We start from the raw sequence: 11,912 nt of genomic DNA, 5'->3' as shown, positions 1-11,912 counted from the left end.
AATAGAAAAGTCACATCGGGGACGGAGGGAGTAATACTTATAGTTATTTACATTATTTAGTTATTTTATTTTTGTTTATTTTTAATTATTGATAGGCCCGACTTTACAGCTAGCATCAATTTCTTTTCATAAAATTGTCGAATTTGTGGCCCATAGAGGTGGAAAGTTACTATCATCCTGACTATGCAATGGCTACACACTGTTCATGATAAACTAGACAAATATCGTCTTGCTAGTTTATGAGAAAATTACCTTTATGAATTGAAATTTGTAAGAGTAAGAAAAAATGAAAATTATTACTATTACATGTGAAAATAACTTAATTATAAGAGAATTTTTAAAATAAAAATATAATTTAAAGGGAACAGAAGGAGTAAAATTCGTGAACTTCACTGCAGATTTTTTAAAGTAGTAAAATGAATCAGAATTTAACCAAAATTCAGATTTTACACTTAATTTCCTTAGAAAAGCCATTTGTTACGTAGTAAATTTTGCTAAAGAAAATTACAAACTACTCCCTCTGCGTCCTTACTATATTTACTTATTTGGATGGACCCCAATAAATATTTAATTTAACTTTTATTATTTTTAGTAGTGGATCCTACATTTCATTAATGCATTCTCACTTATATTTTATTATAAAACTAGTAATATATATATATAGGTTTGTGTTAAAATGACAACCCCTCTTAAAATGACAACGTGACAACGCTATACAGCAATATTATAAACGCTATACAGGAATATTACAAGCACTACACAACAATCTATAGATTGCTGTATAGTGGTCGGATATTGCTGTTCAAGAAAATTGCTGTACAAAGACCAGCATATTGCTACCCGTCTTTTTCCAGATTTTTTTTGCCACGTGGCAGCTTATTATTCGTCCACGTGTACAAATGATTGGCTAGAAATGATGGTATGATGTTATTTTAAGGGGTGGTGGCACCCTAACATGCCATAAATGAAAACTCTCTCTTATATTGTATCTACTTTTTCTCTGTATCTCTCTCATTTTATCTTCTTTTCCTCTTTATTTTTTTCTCATTTTATTAAATTTTTTATTAAAATGTACCATCAATAAATGTATTTATTTTTTTTGCACGGTTTAATTGGGGACCACATCACTTTTCTTCAAACCTTACTGATTATTGATTAATTAGGTAGAGTACATAAATACCACTATTCTTCAAACTTTATAAGTTCCTATCAATTTCTTGAATATATCTTGCGCAAATATCATAAACCAAAATCATGGCATTTAAATCACACATTGCTGTCCTAGCGTTCCCTTTCGGATCACACGCGCCCCCTTACTCGCCCTGATGCAGAGACTCGCAGCCTCCACATCAGACGCGCTATTTTCCTTCTTCAACAGCGCGGCGTCGAATGCCGTGCTTTTCAACTCGACCGCGTGTGAAAACTTATGGGCGCGGGACATGTGGGACGGCGAGCCCGCGACGGGCTTGCTCTTCGACGCGGTCGAGCTGTTCCTCGGGGCCTGCCCGGGGAACTTCGAGACCGCTATCCGAGAAGCGGAACGGGAAAGCGGCCTCGAAATACGGTGCCTAATAAGCGACGCATTTCTATGGTTTTCGAGTGACATTGCTGAGAAAAGAGGAGTGCCATGGGTGGCGTTCTGGATCAGTAGTTCGTGCTCGCTGTCATCGCACGTCTACGCCGATCAAATCGTTAGAGCAATCGAATCAACAGGTGATGATTCTCCGATTTCTCCTCTCACTCAAAAATTTTCTGTATTTATAATTGAGCGTAAAGTGTTCGACGAAATGCAGAAACGGAAGAGAAAGCTCTGTCGTTTATTCCAGGATTGGAAATGGCGACCGTGGCCGATCTACCGGCGGAGGTGTTCCTCGGAAGCAATCCGTCGCCGATGTCGGTAGCGGCCTACAAAATGGCGGAGCGTCTCCCAAGATCCACCGCTGTCGTCCTGAATTCGTTCGAGGAAATCGATCCGATCATCACAAAAGACCTAAAATCGAAATTCCCCAATTTCCTCAACGTCGACCCTTCGATCCTCGCTTCGCCGACGGATCAGGATGCCGCAATCGCCGACGAATCATGACGCCTCTCATGGCTGGGGGCCAAAACCGCCCGCAATCAGTCGTCTACATCAGTTTCGGCACCGCAATGATGCCTCCAGAGAACGATCTCGCGGCGCTGTGCGAAGCCCTAGAAACGTGCCGATTCCCGTTCCCGGTGTCGATTATGTTGGGTATCAGCAGTACTCCTGGATCAACACACAAATGGAATTTTATTAAGCTCCCGACAACGGTGTACGAAACACCAATACAGAATTACACAACACCAACACAATACTACGACTCTTGGAGGACACACCTCACAAGACACCCGAGGACACACCTCTAGATCTACGAGGACACACCTCGCACTCTAACTCTCGTGCACACTCACGCACACTTAACTAGTGCACTCACTCACTCTCTTGTGTACACTCATTACAAATGGCCTAATGCCCATATATATAGTTAACTAAGTCGGTTGAGAACCGACACTAATTAACCTAGAGAATTCTAGTTACTAACACTATACATTAAATAATAATATCTACTTAGCCTTATCCATTTCTCTCAATCTCGATCCCTCTAGAATTCTCCAACTAAGTCGGTGGAGACAATACTTCAACACTGCCCCTCGACACCGACTTTCTTCTCCGTATGTTAAGTTGCTCTTTCAACTTTTGTAGCTCCACAGTGCTGAGCTCTTCAGGATGCATGTCTTGACATGATTCTTCAGTTGAGACGGCTTCCCTAAATTCTTCTTCTCCGACAATTGTTTTCTTCAGTGTTTTGCTTGATCTCCGAGCTTGTGGTTTCTCTGATTCTTCTTCGGACTCCAAAACCTTTTCCGGCTGCTTCAGCGTTCTTGCTGCTTGATCCGCTTCAACCCTTGATATTTTTATTCATTCACCTTTATCATTTTCTCCTTGAGTTTCTGGAAGCTCCACATGTTGCTCGTCGATTTCCTCCTCAACTTCTAGCGGCTCTAGTTTTATTTCTCCATTTGCTTCTCCCCAAGTCTTCTCAATAATATTACCCTCTTCGTCTTCAGTAATCAACATGGAATCATCAAAGTTCCAATCTTCTTCTTCTATAACGAAGGATGCCTGGAATTCCAACTCTCCGTCACTCAGAATAGCTAATGCTTCCATGTCCCATTCTTCTTCATCCGGTGATGCACCACTAATTATCACTGCATGACCTTCTACTGGCTTTTTCTCAGACCGACAGTACCTGGCTATGTGACCCTCTGTTACGAGCCTCTTTTTCTACATTATTTTGTTATTTTGTTTAGATCATCTTTTATTATATTATTGGTTTAGATATTAAAGGGATTTAGCACATCTTTGCATATTGTATCCACACATATTATAAATATGTGTGGAGTCTCTCATATTGAATCAATCAATGAAGAATTTATTTGCCCAATATTACGTGCACAATACTCTAAACTATCTTTAACTGCCGACGGAGAGATCTCTGAGCCAGTAATCCGTGTTTCTCCGCCGATCCTTACGTTTGGGACGCCGGAGTTGTGGTATTGTTTCGTTATTCGGTCAGGATTCAACGTTGAGAGCAGGAGGTTCTTAACACCCTCTTCCCACAATTATAACATATTCCATCAAACCTTCTTGGTTGATGAGATTCGCTGCTCTTACCATCTCTGCGTGCTGCTCCCCCTAGCTGAGAGTGCCTCTCCTCTCGATCATCTTCTTCTCGTTCACGCCATTGATCTCGATCACCTTCGTCCCTTCTACATCGATATTCTCGATCACCTTCTACTCTCCTACGCCAGTGATCATTTCTGGCAAAGCGGCCCCTGTTTCCGGTGAACAAGGCTTCTTCCTCATAATCCTTCACTGCAACTTTAGACATCTTATCATCCAAAGTCTCTTCATTGGACAAGATACTCTCTAACTTGCCCAAAGTTGGCTCCCAACCGCGTGTGGCAGTCACAAGACCCTTGAACTCAAGTCTTAGACCATGGATGATAATCCTCCTCATTCTCGTCTCATTAATCACGTTATCAGGATCTAATTTCGAAATCTCTTCGCATAATGATTTAACTTTGGAAAAGTACTGACTTACAGTGAGCTCTCGTTGCAAGATGGAGAATAGCTCATTCTCCAGGCGCTGCAGCTTTGCCTCGTTCTTCTTGGCGAAAGCAGTTTTCGAGAATCTCCCACACCTCCTTCGGTGTCTTAGCTGACCTGATACGCTGCATCTGCTCGTCTTCCACTGCAACCATCAGCACGAACATCGCTCTTCCGCATTTCATCTCCCACTCCTTTCGCGCCTTCGCGTCGCCAGTCGGTGGTGTGGTGCCCTCTCGTCCAACAATAACCCATAAATCCTGACCTATGAGATAATATCGCATACGAATACTCCAATTTCCGTAATTGTTGCTATTTAGCTTCTCGATACTATTGGCAACTCCAAGAAAATCCGCCATCTGGTACTGGTATTCTCTAGCTGTCAACTCCGGCAGAGTAACGACTCCAACAATAGTCCCCGACTGTTAACTCCGGCAGAATAGCGACTCCAACAACAGTCCTCAACTGCTAATTCCGGTAGAGTAACAGTATACTCTCGACCTGCGAATAAACACCACGAAAAAGACCACAACTAAAATAACAGCCGTTCGGTATCAGCGGTACTCCAGAATCAACACACAAATGGAATTTATTAAGCTCCCGATAACGGTGTACGAAACACCAATACAGAACACAACAGTGGTGTACAAAACACCAACACAACACTACGACTCTTGGAGGACACACCTCTAGCTCTACGAGGACACACCTCGCACACTAACTCTCGTACACACTCACGCACACTTAACTAGTGCACTCACTCACTCTCTTGTGTACACTCATTACAAATGGCCTAATGCCCATATATATAGTTAACTAAGTCGGTTAAGAACCGACACTAATTACTCTAGAGAATTCTAGTTACTAACACTATACATTAAATAATAATATCTACTTAGCCCTATCCATTTCTCTCAATCTTGATCCCTCTAGAATCCTCCAACTAAGTCGGTGGAGACAATACTTCAACAGAATAAGCAGCAGGCGATGAAATCCTTCCCGATCGGATTGTCGATCGGACGAATTCGTTCGGGAAGGTGGTGGCGTGGGCGCCGCAGCGGCAGATCCTCGCGCACGGGAGTGTCGGCGTGTTCGTCAGCCAATGCGGCTGGAACTCGATTTTAGAGAGTATCGCGAGCTGCATTCCGTTGATTTGCTTGCCGGTTTTCGCAGAGCAGAGGCTGAATAGCAGAATGGTGGCGGATCTGTGGAGGATTGGGGTGAGGGTTGAAGGCGGCGTGTTTACTAAGAAGGGGGCGATTTGGTGTTTGGAGGAGATGATGACAAAGGAGAAAGGGGTGAAGATAAGGGAGAATGTTAGTCTGCTGAGGGACAAGGCTTTGGCTGCCGTTGATTCGCAAGGGAGTTCATCCAACAATTTCCAGAAACTTCTACGTCTCATCCCACTTTCAATCGAACTCCAATTTTAATAAATTTTTTGTGGTCAAATTGGGAAGAAATTGTATCTGATGTGGCATCTTGAAATTCTAAATGGATGACATTGACTTTGAATTTTATAAATTTTCTCAAACACAATTAGCACATGAATAAACCATGATTTGTAGATAACATGAATATTTCTTTAAAAAGCCCTTAGTAACCTAGTAAATTTTGATAAAGGAAATTTCTACAAAGCTATACATCGTTCCCTTGTTCGTCTTGGACGTCTCCCAAAATTAGATAGTCTCGAGAAGAAAAGTTTTGAACTACTAATAACATGGACCACACAATCTACTAATATCACTTCCACTACATTTTCCCTTTCTCTTACATTTTTCTATTTTCCACTCTTACTTTATCAATTGCACATTAAAATCCATATTATATATTCCTTCGGTCTCATAATAGACGCCACATTTTTCTATTAGTTTGTTCTACAAAAGATGTCACATTTCTGTTTTTGGAAAAAGTTCTCTCTCACATTAATATAAAAATTATATTTTCTCCCTCTAATTCACATACAAAACAAAAACTCCTAAAATCTCGTGCCGTCCCACAAGTGTGACATAACGGAGTGAGTACAACTTTGTTAACTTTTGTGGTCGGAGGGAGTATAAATTTAAAGATCGCGTAACAATAGACTCGAACTGAGACTTTTGGTGTTAGCCATACCATTGTACTCCCTCCTTCCGCCATTAGGAGTTTCATTTCTTGGCGGCACGAGTTTTAAGAAATGTTAAGAAAAGTGGATGGAAAAAAGTTAGTGCAATAGGAATCCCACTTGTATACATAATTTTAAATGAAATGTGCGTGAAATGAATTGGTGGAATGTTAGACCCTATTACCATTTATGGTAAAAAAGTGAACCGGAACTCCTATTCACGGACGGACTAAAATGGAAAAATCAGATTTCTATTCGCGGACGGAGGAAGTATTGTTCATTCACTCACACACACAACACACTGATCATAGGTCTCTGACTCTCTATAACATACACAAATGTTGAAATGAAAGGTATATAGGTCTCCACAAATTTACTGTTTCTTCCAAGCAATGAACATTATTGAACATTAGTGCTGATTAATTAGGTACAGTACATAAATACCACTATTCTTCAAACTTTATAAGTTCCTATCAATTTCTTGAATATATCTTGCGCAAATATCATAAACCAAAATCATGGCATTTAAATCACACATTGCTGTCCTAGCGTTCCCTTTCGGATCACACGCGGCCCCGTTACTCGCCCTGGTGCGGAGGCTGGCCGCCTCCGCACCGAACGCACTGTTTTCTTTCTTCAACAGCACGGCATCCAATGCTGCGCTTTTCAACGCGCCCACGTGCGACAATTTACGGGCGCGCGACGTGTGGGACGGCGCGCCCCGCGGCGAGCCCTTCATGGGCTCGCATTTCGAGGCGGTCGGGCTGTTCCTCGAGGCATCCCCGAGGAACTTCGAGACGGCTATTCGAGAAGCGGAGCGGGAAAGCGGCCTCGAAATCCGGTGCTTAATAAGCGATGCATTTCTGTGGTTTTCGAGTGTTGTGGCCGAGAAAAGAGGGGTGCCATGGGTGCCGTTCTGGGCTTCTAGTTCGTTCTCGCTGTCAGCACACGTCTACACTGATCAAATCGTTAGATCAATTGAATCAACTGGTGACGATTCTCTGATTCAATTTTGTATATCATTTGAAATTGAATTGCCATAGAATTATAATACCAATTCCAATTCCATGTATCAAACGGACTATAGTTATTTTTTGTTTGAGTATTGAGCTTAAAGTGTTTGACGAAATGAATGATGTTGCAGAAACGGCGAAACAAGAGAAAGCTCTGTCGTTCATTCCAGGGTTGGAAATGGCGACCATGGCCGATCTCCCGCCGGAGGTTTTCCTCGGAAATTACGCGTCGCCGCTGGAGATCACGCTGTACAAAATGGTGGAGCATCTCCCCAAATCCACCGCCATTTTACTGAATTCGTTCGAGGAAATAAACCCGATCATCACAAAAGATCTAAAATCGAAATTCCCCAATTTCCTCAACGTCGGCCCTTCGATCCTCGCTTCTCCGGCGTCCCCCTCCGCCGCAATTTCCGACGAAACAGGATGCCTCTCATGGCTGGGAAGCCAAAACCGCCCTAGATCGGTCGTCTACATCAGCTTCGGCAGCATGATCACGCCGCCGGAGAGCGAGCTCGCGGCGCTGTGCGAAGCCCTGGAGACCTGCCGATTCCCATTCCTGTGGTCGATCAAGGACCACGCGGTGAGATCCCTCCCGAACGGATTCGCCGATCGGACGAATTCGTTCGGGAAGATGGTGGCGTGGGCCCCGCAGCCGCAGATCCTCGCGCACGAGAGCGTCGGCGCGTTCGTCAGCCACGGCGGCTGGAACTCGATTTTAGAGAGCATCGTGGGGTGCGTTCCGATGATCTGCAGGCCGTTTTTCGGAGATCATAAGCTGAACAGCAGAATGGTGCAGGATTCGTTGGGGATTGGGGTTCGGGTTGAAGGAGGCGTCTTCACCAAGAGCGGGACGATTGAGTGTTTGATGGAGCTGATGACGACGGAGAAGGGGGCGAAGATGAGGGAGAATGTTAGCCTGTTGAGAAACAAGGCTGTGGCTGCCGTTGATTCGCAAGGGAGTTCGTCGAGGAATTTCGACAAACTGTTGGAGATCATCGGAGCCCATTGATCTCGATTTGTTTCTGTCGCGGTGCACTTCTACAGCGTCGATAGTGGTTGTTGTTGTTGTTGTTGTTGAAAATAATTATCATGTCTTGCCATTATGCCACCCTTGAAAGTGACCCTAACTGGGCCTCTATTGTTGGAGCCCGTTGATCTCGATTTCTGTTGGGGTGTAACTAATAAATAGATAAGAGTTTGAGGACTAAAGTGAAATAAGGAAAGTTGTTTGATTTTAGTCGACTTCAGTTGGAGGAGCTCAAACGGATTTCTGTTTTTGAGAGTTAACTGCAGCTCAAAAGGCTTCGGGTGAAGAAGCAGATTACGCACACATTTTCTCCCGTCAGAAATTGAGAGAGAGATTCAAGAAAGGAGCGCTATCTTTGTGAGGTTCATTGTTGTTCATACTGTGATTGTTTGTGAACATTTGTGTGTGAGCTTGAGTGTTTTCTTTGGTTATTTTGAATCGATTGTAGTCTGGTTTCTGCCATTGGTGTGATTGAATAAAACCTTGGATCGTCTTCTCCGTGGATGTAGGTCTTACGGCCGAACCATGTAAAATCCCTCTGTGTTCTTTCTTTGTTCTGTTTTGGTTTTCTGATTGACTCTGAAATTGGTCGCGCAATTCACAATTTCTTAGCCCGTTGCTGGAAATAATCATCACGTCTTGCCATTAATGTTAGAAATGAATAATGGAACGCCCTAGAAATAGCCTTGGTTGAAATTTATTGTTCCTATTGAGACATGGGTTATTTGACAAAGTGAATGAAAGAAAAAGAAAAAAATGGATTTGGAGAAGAGAAAAATGAGGTGAAATATTTTTATGTATAAAAATGAGACCAATTTGATGGTTTTATGTGCCTTTTGGTTTTATATTATTTGTAATTATTGCTGACTAATACTACCTCCGTCCCCCAAATTTTGACACACTTTGACCCGGCACGGGTTTTAAGAAATGTAATGGAAAGTGAATTGTAAAAGTTGGTGGGATGTGGGTCCTACTTTTAAAATGTTAGTTTTATAATAAAATGTGAGTAGGAATGAGTTAGTGGAATATGTGGTCCACTACCAAAAATGGTAAAAGTGAAGTGTGTCAAATTTTCAGTGACGGACCGAAATGGTAAACTGTGTCAAAATTTAGGAGAGGGAAATTTGGTAGACGGAGATATTAATACTTATAGTCATTCACATTATTTAGTTATTTTATTTTTGTTTATAATTTTAATTATTGATAGCATGAAAATTGAATCGGTTATAGGCCCGACTTTACAGCTAGCATCAATTTCTTTTCATAAAATTGTCGAATTTGTGGCCCATATAGGTGGAAAGTTAGGGCATCCACTATAGGGGCGGCGCGCCGGCCGCCCCCTTCCCGGCGGCGCCGCGGCGGTGTATAGGGGGGAAGACGTCCGGGGGCGGACGAATTTGTTGGGGCGGAAGGGGTATCGCCGGCTTTGCGGCGAGGACGGGCCGCTGGAGAGAGAAAAGCGGCGGCCGCCGCGCCTACCTATTGCGCGGCGACACCGCCGCGGCGGACCGCCGGTTTCCCTTTTTTTTTTTTAATTTCGAATTTTTATTTAATTTATTAACTTATTTAAATAAATATCCACCAATTTGTCTTCCACTCCACACCCATTTTCACTCCACCCCCAATTTCACAACCCTAGATTTTACCGAGATACACGGGAGAGACGAAGATTCACCCGGCACGGAAGAATCGGGATATGGATACTATCCTTCTTCCCAGCCATCTCAGCTGTGGGGATCGAGTCCCACTCCCCGGGGATCGAGTCCCAGTCCCCCTCCATTCCAGTCGTGGTCACCGACATCCCCGCCATGGCAACAAAGCCAATATCGGGCTCAATCTTCTCATCAGAGGAATTTGGGTCGTTCGGCGTTTGGAGATTATCGACCCACTATGGACTCGCCCAACCATCCGCGGCCGGATACCCCTTCTCACTCTTTCCAGCGCACCCAGACTCCCTTGTCTGATTTCGATAGGTTCACACTGGAGCAGATGATGGGGATGATGAGTCCGGGCCTTCCGGAGACCCCGCCGACGAGATCTGGCGGCGACGGCGGTGGTGGGAGAGGCGGCGGCAACGGTGGTGGTGAGAGGGGCGGCGACAACGGTGGTGGTGGGAGGGGCGGCGACAACGGTGGTGGTGGGAGGGGCGGCGGCAACGGCGGTGGGGGGAGAGGCGGCGGCGGCGACGGCGGTGGGGGGAGGGGCGGTGGCGACGGCGGTGGGGGGCGGGCCGGCGGCGACGGCGATGGGGATGGCAGCGGCGGTAGCGATTCGCCGGTAACAAGTCGGGCCGTGCACTACACCAAAGACGAGTCGATTGCTGTAGCGAGGGCATGGGATGCCATCACATCCGACCCCTGTGTTGGCACCGATCAGACCGAGATTGGCTTTTGGAAGCGCGTTTTGTTGACCTACAATGAGTTCAAGCCGAGAGGCGCCAAACCGCGTGACGCGGAACAGATCCGAAAAAAGTTTGGGAGGATTCTGACACCCACCAGGAAGTTCGCGGGCATCTACGGCAACAACCTTATCAACGCTGAGAGTGGCCGCAACGAAGCCGACGTGAAGGCTCTCTCCGTGTCCCAATACAACGCGCTATACAAGCCTAAGTTCACCCAGTGGGAGGAGTTCCGCGTTCTCGAGAACTGCCCGAAATTCAAGGCCATCTGTGCAGAGGAGACCGAGGGTCACGCGGCGAAGCGCAACAGACGCAACAGAGCCGGGAACTACAGCAGCAGTAGCGGCGGACACTCAATCGACCTCAACGACGCCCAAGCGGAGGAGCCCTCTGATACACACACCAGGCGCTCACGCCCTCCGGGGCAGAAGGCCAGTATACGCAGCGCCCGGATGTCTGCAGGTTCCTCCCGCTACTCGGCGGCCGCGTCTGGATCGCGGGGCGCGCAGGCGCCTTCTGGAGCTCAGTCCGTGGACCATGGGGCCCATGTGGTCTTGAACAGGAACCTGAATGTGCAGTTGATGAAACAACTGCAAGATAACTGCCGTTTCTACGAGTCGGCCACCGACCCGATCACCAAGTCGATATACTATGAGCTGATGTGTAGGATCAGAGAGGAGCTGGGGCGACACCGGGGGCGACGGGGGCAGGGGCGGCGGCGCCGGGGGGAGTGGGCGACGAAGATGAGGCCGATGTTTCCGACTCCGCCACCGAGTAGATGGTGGCGGTGTTTTTATTTGTTTTTGTATGTTTTTTTTTTTAAATGTTCGTTGTGTAATTTTCCGGTATCCATGAATACAACGAATATTTGGTCTCATCGCACTTTTTAATTTTATTATTTATTGTCTCGTTCTTTAATTATTTTTAGTCCGATAATTTTAATTGTAAAATTGAATTAAAAAATACAACAAGAAAAATAAAGTGAAAGTTGTCCACCAAAAAGTGTCCACTATTGCTGCGGACACTTTTTTTTGGGGCTGTGGACAAATAAAATGGGGCTATGGACAAAAAAAAAAAGTTGTCCACCAAAATTTGTCCACCTATAGTGGATGCTCCTATCATCTATTATGAATATGACTATGCAATGGCTACACACTGTTCATGAAAACTAACTTTATGAATATAGATTAGTAAGAGTAAGAAAAAATAAAATTATTACTGCCATTTATGAAAATGAC

The 11,912-nt window shown here is 44.9% G+C and overlaps 1 protein-coding gene and 1 pseudogene across 1 annotated transcript; both read left to right on the top strand.

Moving 5' to 3' along the window:
• The first annotated feature begins 1,254 nt into the window (after window positions 1–1,254).
• On the top strand, window positions 1,255–5,654 carry LOC125204992 (flavonol 3-O-glucosyltransferase F3GT2-like; annotated as a pseudogene).
• A 1,048-nt stretch (window positions 5,655–6,702) lies between these two features.
• LOC125205011 (flavonol 3-O-glucosyltransferase F3GT2-like) lies at window positions 6,703–8,826 on the top strand. The gene is made up of 2 exons (XM_048103798.2): window positions 6,703–7,223; window positions 7,378–8,826. The coding sequence occupies exons 1-2, from the start codon at window positions 6,752–6,754 to the stop codon at window positions 8,256–8,258; spliced, it is 1,353 nt and encodes a 450-aa protein (XP_047959755.2). The 5' UTR covers window positions 6,703–6,751; the 3' UTR covers window positions 8,259–8,826.
• Window positions 8,827–11,912: the final 3,086 nt, after the last annotated feature.

The sequence above is a fragment of the Salvia hispanica genome, chromosome 6 (assembly GCF_029641045.1).
Source record: "Salvia hispanica isolate PSC_SH4W2 chromosome 6, Shi_PSC_v1, whole genome shotgun sequence".
In the NCBI taxonomy this organism is placed as follows: domain Eukaryota; kingdom Viridiplantae; phylum Streptophyta; class Magnoliopsida; order Lamiales; family Lamiaceae; genus Salvia; species Salvia hispanica.
This window is presented reverse-complemented; position numbering and strand designations above follow the sequence as displayed.

What these genes read in the sequence shown, in the direction of transcription:
- LOC125205011 (XM_048103798.2), top strand. Translation starts at nt 6,752, where the DNA reads ATGGCATTTAAATCACACATTGCTGTCCTAGCGTTCCCTTTCGGATCA. An exon ending in TAGATCAATTGAATCAACTG is followed by an intron (nt 7,224 to 7,377) that starts GTGACGATTCTC and finishes ATGATGTTGCAG; the next exon opens with AAACGGCGAAACAAGAGAAA.